Source organism: Myotis brandtii, unplaced genomic scaffold, assembly GCF_000412655.1.
Source record: "Myotis brandtii unplaced genomic scaffold, ASM41265v1 scaffold133, whole genome shotgun sequence".
NCBI classification, from domain to species: Eukaryota; Metazoa; Chordata; class Mammalia; order Chiroptera; family Vespertilionidae; genus Myotis; species Myotis brandtii.
The window spans coordinates 3,571,942-3,579,376 of NW_005354718.1; the positions used below are offsets into that span (position 1 = coordinate 3,571,942).

The following is a 7,435-nucleotide window of genomic DNA, read 5'->3' on the forward strand; positions in this document are numbered from 1 at the left end:
GGGGAAAAAGAGGAACAACTGTAATAATCTGAACAATAAAGATTTATTTAAAAAAATAATTACTTTAAATGTAAATGTACTAAATGCTCCCATCAAAAGACATAGGGCAGCTGTATGGACACACACACACACAAGAAAAGACCAGTACATATGCTGCCTACAAGAGACCTACTTCAGATCAAAAGACACAAAGTGAGCCCAGCTGGTGTGGCTCGGTGGTTGAGTGAGGACTCATGAACCAAGATGTTGCTTGTTTGATTCCGTCAGGGTACATGCCCTAGTTGTGGGCTGGATCCCCAGTAGAGGCCTGTAGGAGACAACTGATTATTTCTCTATCAGTGTTTCTATCTCTCCCTCTCCCTTCTTCAGTCTCTAAAAATCAATAAAAACATACTTTAAAAAAAAGGACACAAATGGAAAGTAAAGGGGTGGAAAAGTTTTTAATGCAAATGGAAACAAAAAAAAAGCTGGAGTAACAATACTTTTATCAGACAACCTAGACTTTAAACAAGGGCTGTAACTAGAGACAAAAAGGGCATTTCATAATGATAAAGAAGTCAATCCATTAAGAGGGTATAACTCTCGTAAACATCTGTACACTCAACACAGGCTCATCTAAATACATAAAGCAAATATTGATGGATATAAAGGGAAAGACAGATAGTAATACAGTAATGGTATGGGAGTTTAACACCTCATCAACATTAATGGGTATACCTTCCTGACAGAAAATCATCAAAGAAACAGTGATCTTAAATGAAACAAAGCAGCAGCAACCTTAAATGAAACAGATGGATTTAATTGATATTTTCAGAGCATTTTAACCCAAAGCAGAATTTACATTCTTTTCAAGTGCACAGGGAGCATACTCCAGGATAGATTACATGTTAGGCCACAAAACAAGTCTCAATAAATTTAAGAAGACTGAAATCATATCAAGATCTTCTCTGATCACAATGGTATGAAACTATAAATTAATTACAGGGAAAAAAATAAAAAAACACATAAAAACGTGGAGGCTAAATCACATGTTATTAAACAATGAATGGGTTAACAATTAGATCAAGGGAGAAATCAAAAGACACCTTGAGACAAATGAAAATGAAGACACAGATGACCCAAAAAGTCTATGTGGCACAACCAAAGGAGTTCTATGAGGAAAATTCAGGTCTATGTCATGAAACAAGAAAAATTTAATATAAACATGGATGCAAGGTTGGTTCAAAATCTGCAAATGAATTAATGTGATACATCACATAAATAAAATGAAGGATAGATGTCATATAATCATTTCAATAGATGCAGAAAAAGCATTCGACAAAATCCAACTTCCAAAGTGAGATAGAGGGAACATACCTCAACATAATAAAGACCATCTATAATAATAAAAGTGTAATATGCTAATTAGACTGGATGTCCTTCCGGAAGAAGCCGGGGCTGCGAGGGAAGCCTGGGTCCCGGGTGCCAAAGGGAAGCTGGTGCCAGCAGCCAGGGGAAGGAAGGCCTACTCTTGCACAAATTTTGTGCATTGGACCTCTATATAATAAACCCCTAGCTAACATCATACGCAACAGTGAAAATCTGAAAGCTTTTTAACATCAGGAAAAAGACAGGGATGTCCACTTAGTTTTATTCAACACTAGTGGCCTGGTGCACGAAATTCGTGCAGGAGGGGGTGTCCCTCAGCCCGGCCTGCACCCTCTCTAATCTGGGACCCCTTGGGGGATGTCCGACTGCCGGTTTAGGCCCAATCCCAGATGGACATCCCTCTCGCAATCCGGGACTGCTGGCTCCTAACCGCTCAACTGCCTGCCTGCCTGATTGCCCCTAACCACTCTGCCTGGCGGCCTACTCGCCCCCATCTGCCCCCCCACTGGCCTGCTCGCCCCCAACTGCCCTCCCCTACTGAAAGGGAGAAGGTATTCACCAATAACACATCTGATAAGGGGCTAATATCCAAGATACATATAGAACTCATACAACTAAACATCAAAAACACCAAACCAATTAAAAAATGAGCAGAGGATAGACCTCAATAGACCTTTCTCCAAAGAGGACATACAGATGGCCAACAGACATATGAAAAGATGCTCACATTTTTAAAACCTAAATGAAATATCACCTCACACCTTGATGGCTATCATCAAGACACAAGCAAGTGCTGGCTAGGATGTGGAGAAATAGGAACCCTGGTGTACTGTTGGCAGGACTGTGAATTGGTATAGCCACTATGTAAAACAGTAGGGAGGTTCCTCAAAACATTAAAAATATAACTATCATATGACCCAGCAATTAATTCCACTACTGGGTATTTATCCAAAGAAATCCAAAACACTAATTCAAAAAGATTTATGCACCAGTATGTTCACTGCAGCATTATTTACAAATGCCAAGTATGGAAGCAACCTAAGTGTCCATTGGCAGACAAATGGATAAAGATGTGGTACACAGTGTAAATATAATGGAAATTACTCAGCCATAAAAAAATAATAAAATCTTTCTATTTGTGACAACATAGATGGACCTAGAGGATATTATGCTAAGTGAAATAAGTCAGAGACAAATACCATATCATTTCACTAGCAAACAATATAAACAAACTTACACAAGAGAGTAACTGATGGTTACCAGATGGGAGGGGTGTTGAGGATATGGGTGAAAAAGGTAAAGGGATTAAATTGACAGTTATAAAAACAGTCACAGCATAGGAAATATCTATGGCTTCAGGTGGGTACTAGACTTATCCGGGTGATCACTTTGTAAGCTAATCAATACGTTATACACCTGAAACTAATATAATATTTAATTTCAACTGTAATTGGAAAGTGGAGACAGGAAGTGTGAGCTAGAAGGAGTCCAGATATCACCCAGTCCCACCCTGTTATATTCAGGCAAAGGGGAGAGAACTGTCTGCCCTTCTGGGAAGACAAACCTCTCCTGGACCTCTGTCCCACTCACTGCAAGACACCTTTCTTTACCTGCTGGCACTCAGGATGAAGTCCCTGAAGAATCCCTGACAGCCCGGGAAGGAGGTGAGTGGGCAGGGCCTACAACTGCTCTGAGGGGCTGCAAGCCGTTCATGTAGGCGCCGCAACCGTCCCAACTTGTCAGCTCCAAGCATATTTAACACATCTGGAGCCTCACCCAAGATAGTGCCCCCAGCACCACCAGGACTCTGACACATCTGGGGCAGTGGGGAGGAGAGAAATAATAATAATTAAAAAAACAGTAATTTTTTAAAAAGGATTGAACAAAATAAAGAAGTAATAAACATTTATGGAATGCCAACCCTCTACCGGGTGCCACAGATACATTTTTTGAGATAGAGAGTATGTTCTTGTTTTACAGGTGAAGAAACTGCAACTGCAAGATGAAACATCTGCCTAGGGCCAATAGAACTGGGATCTGAAACCAGGCCCATCTGAGGCTAAAGCCTACACTCTTTCTACCACAACAGAATTCAAGGGCTAGGAAGTAGTGAGAGGTTGGAGGCAGGCAGGAAGGTACGGATGTGAGAGGAGGCCCAGGACTGGGGGTGCAGGGCATATGAGAGACCGCCTTGGCTCCTCTCTGACTGCCTGAGTTTCAACCACCACCCAAGAAGCAGAACTCCTGCTCAAACCCCAGTCCAGGACTTGACTGGCTGCCCCCACAATCCCAGCCATTACTTGACTGTCTTATCAGGCCTACTGTTCACTGTAGATTAATCTCCTGCTGGAGTTATTACCTGGAGAAGTTGTTTTTGGAAAAGCCGAACAAAATGACTGTGGCTGCAAGCTGCAGAGAGTTGACCCATCATGGCTCTGAGGAGTAAGAGATGGGAATGGAGTGTGAGGGAAGGAGAAAGGAGGTAGACAAGCCAATTCTTGGGCCTTTCAGCCCTTTACCGGGCCCTTTGAGCAGACCTCTGCCATAGCAGGCCAGCACAAGAAGGTAGGAAAAGGTAAGGGACACTCGGTGAGATCCCCTCGAGGCTAGAGATACACTTAGCCAAGCAAGAAATAATATCACCCCCCTCATCTTCAATCCTCACTGAGAGCCAGTTAGCTCAAGACCCATGTGGAAGGTAGATCACCTGACAGAGAATATTCTTTCTGCATCCTAGTTACCTAGCTATGCCAAGTGATTAGAATTGCCAAACTAGACAATAGAGAAAATGGAGGTTGGAAAGGGTCTAACCCAGTGGTTCTCAACCTTCTGACCCTTTAAATACAGTTCCTCATGTTGTGACCCAACCATAAAGTTATTTTCGTTGCTACTTCATAACTGTAATGTTGCTACTGTTATGAATCGTAATGTAAATATCTGATATGCAGGATGGTCTTAGGCAACCCCTGTGAAAGGGTCGTTCGACCGCCAAAGGGGTCGCGACCCACAGGTTGAGAACCGCTGGAACCAGTAACTTTGGCCAAAACTCAAGCAACTTGGAGTAAGAGCTTTGCCCTTTTCCAAGCATTCACCACCACAGAACAAGTATGAGTCATTTCTGAGTGGAAGGAGCTGGAGAGACAAATCCCTCCGAGTAGAGGCAGAATTGGCAGTACCTAGAGCAGCCGTGGGCAAACTACGGCCCGCGGGCTGGATCTGGCCCGTTTGAAATGAATAAAACTAAAAAAAAAAAAGACCGTACCCTTTTATGTAATGATGTTTACTTTGAATTTATATTAGTTCACACAAACACTCCATCCTTGCTTTTGTTCCGGCCCTCTGGTCCAGTTTAAGAACCCATTATGGCCCTCGAGTCAAAAAGTTTGCCCACCCCTGACCTAGAGAGATTAAGAAGGACGAAGGATAACAGCTTCCGGCTGGAAGCAGTGGAGAAAAGCCTTCCTGCAACCAGCTACCCAAGCACCACTGAGCTGCTCGCTGCTGGAAGCAGCAAGACAAGGTGACCAGTGTTTGAGCACCTACCTGATCCTGCTGCCCAAGCCCTTCTCAAAATCCCAGCCAGGCTCCTCATGGCGATCTTCCCACTCTCGAAGCACCTCATAAAACACATCCCTGATAGACACACAAGAATGCCTGATGAACTGGGGCACAGCTGATCTCATTCCCCACTGATCTAACTCAATCCCAGAAGCACCTTCCCTAACTCAGAAGAACTGATGACAGGATTACCCACAGCCCCATTCCTCATGTTCTCTGAAGTTCTCTACAGGATGACAATGCTGTAACCCAGCAGCAGCCCACCACATGCCTGACATATCTCGGGGTACTGAAAGTTGATCAGTTTTCTATGAAAATGACATAAGTTGCCTATCCCAGAGTAAAAATGGCCTCTTTCCCTCCCCACAAATTCCTTTTTCTTATCACCTCTGTTTTTTAAAAGTATGAAAGGCTCGGTCACTGGAGAAGTTGGCACGATTGTCAGTTTCTGGCTGAAAGGAGACAGCTTGAACAGAGGGTGGCATCGCCAGAGAGACCTAAAATATGGCAATGACATTAGGTACAGAAGCCTGCAGAGTGTATGCTCAGAAAACTTCATCCCCTTATTCCTGCCCAGTTAGATCACAGGACAGCAGAGTGGTATGAACTGGGCCACCTGAATTATGAGGCTGGGAAGGGTCGGCTCTGGGCCAGTCGACATCTAGGGTGGGGTCAGTACCTTGGCAACACTGCCCTCATAGGCAGCTCGAAGGCGGCCTTGCAGAGCTGGTGAGAAGCATAGCAGGCGCTCATTCTCAGCCAACAGCTTCAAGGTCCCTTTGTCCAGGTAGGAAAGAACTCTACAGGGTCAAGAGCATTTATGAATGTAATGGGACACACATTGCAAATAGGAAGCTGGCACCAGCATACCACACAGAGTATAGAGCATCGAGCAGGTATGTAAGGCAAAGCCACGGGCCAAGGATTAAGGATGATGAGAGTAAAAGGGGAGGAAATGAGACCTTATGGAGCAGGGAGCAAGAGAGCAGAACAGGAACATGAGACAGTAACCAGGACACAGGTCAGTCACCAAGATCACAGCAGGCAGTTTGACTCTTTCACAGGCCAAATTCATAGCCTTGACACAAAATTAAAGGGTTACATGTAGGAAAAGATCCAGGGTCACTGCACACTTGTGTTAAGCACAAGCCCGTACCCCAATTGGCCAGAGAACCAAGTGGACAATGGGGACAAGGCTCGGATGCCTCAGCTGGGGAAACTCACTGAAACTGATGTTCCAAAACCTGCACTGCAAAGAAGACACAATCGTGCACACTCTGGAATAGTGGGCTTTCCAGGGAATCTAGAATGATAGTATCAAGCTCAGTTAAAAATTATTCCATTTATAGACCCCATTTCTCAAAAAAAAGGCTTGCTCACTGACCTAGGACTCCCGGACTGGGTTCAAGGTCACTATCCTTAGCAGCCACCATCCTCCGGGCAGTAAGGAGCTGAAGGACGAAGAAAAGCTCCAAGAAGAGATTTGGCACCAGGTTTTCTGGATATAAAAAGAAACCCCAATGCATTGAGCACCATTAAGAATCAAGGCTGGGGGGAGGGAGAGGGGACAAAAAATGTCTTGTAACTGCTGTTTTCAAAAGAAATTTTACTCAGAACTTGGAAAATTTTGCATTATAATGCTTCTATTATATACAGACAATCTCAGACTGTAAAATAATCTGTAACGATATTTTAAATATATTTTTAAACATTAAAATGAAAAGAATCAAGGCTCAATTCTACATGCCTTATCAATTCTCTTACCCTATAGTTCTCTAAGTATCTCCGCTCCAGCACCCTGTGCTCTCACTCACCTGCAATGCATGAAGAGTAGACAAGGGCCACCAGCTCCAGGCGCTGGCGGGAAGACACTTTGGCAGGGTCAGCAGGTTCAGCTGTGAGGCTTCCTGTCCGGGTGGGCAGGGGAGACCCCGACTCTGGGGTGGGACAGGCGGGAGCAGGCGACTGCTGCAGCTGCTTAGAGCTGTGGAGACAGGGATCCCATGCGCACTCGGCCTGGCTGCCCCTCCACAGCCCGGCTCAGGGTCCTCCAGAGAAGACAGCGCAGGCCAGGACACAGACCCAAGGCCCCCGGGGGCCACCAGCACCAGGGAAAAGCCTGGCCGACCCCCCCTCCCCCAGGAAGGACACGAACATCCCGGGCCGAGAGGCCGTACCGCTCCTTCCTGAGCATCTCCCGCTCCTCCTGCAGACTTCTGCACCCCGCGGCCGGGCCCTGGCCCCAGGGGCTCGAGTCCAGGACGGAGGGCTGGCCACCGGGGACACAGCTGATGGGCGGCGAAGTGAAGCAGGTCTTGGGCTTGGAGAGTGACCGCTCCTCGCTCACCGGGGTGGGGTTGATCCTGCGTGAAGGCCTCGTCCTGCCGAGAGCAGCCACAGGGTGTCCTCCAGGTCCCACCCCCGGCATCCCGACCACAGCGGGGGGGCCCCTCCTCACTGTGGGTACCCCGCACCCCACCTTCCAGCCCTGCCTGCCCTGCAGACCCCG

The 7,435-nt window shown here is 46.1% G+C and overlaps 1 protein-coding gene across 3 annotated transcripts in view; it reads right to left on the minus strand.

Moving 5' to 3' along the window:
- The window catches only part of CDAN1 (codanin 1), a 21,225-nt gene extending 13,798 nt beyond the window's left edge, over positions 1-7,427 (minus strand). Inside the window, exons 1-9 of one of the 3 annotated variants that reach the window (XM_005860314.2) lie at positions 7,104-7,425; positions 6,741-6,910; positions 6,311-6,424; positions 6,151-6,229; positions 5,606-5,726; positions 5,314-5,423; positions 4,912-5,001; positions 3,728-3,803; positions 2,979-3,184 (exon numbers count right to left, since the gene is read on the minus strand). In XM_005860314.2, coding sequence (XP_005860376.1) covers positions 2,979-3,184; positions 3,728-3,803; positions 4,912-5,001; positions 5,314-5,423; positions 5,606-5,726; positions 6,151-6,229; positions 6,311-6,424; positions 6,741-6,910; positions 7,104-7,354 — 1,217 coding nt within the window. In that variant the 5' untranslated portion in view covers positions 7,355-7,425. Of the gene's footprint in view, positions 1-2,978; positions 3,185-3,727; positions 3,804-4,911; positions 5,002-5,313; positions 5,424-5,605; positions 5,727-6,150; positions 6,230-6,310; positions 6,425-6,740; positions 6,911-7,103 lie in introns of all 3 variants that reach the window. The other 2 variants (XM_014534842.1, XM_014534843.1) reach the window with 2 other exon arrangements.
- Between the last annotated feature and the right edge of the window lie 8 nt (positions 7,428-7,435).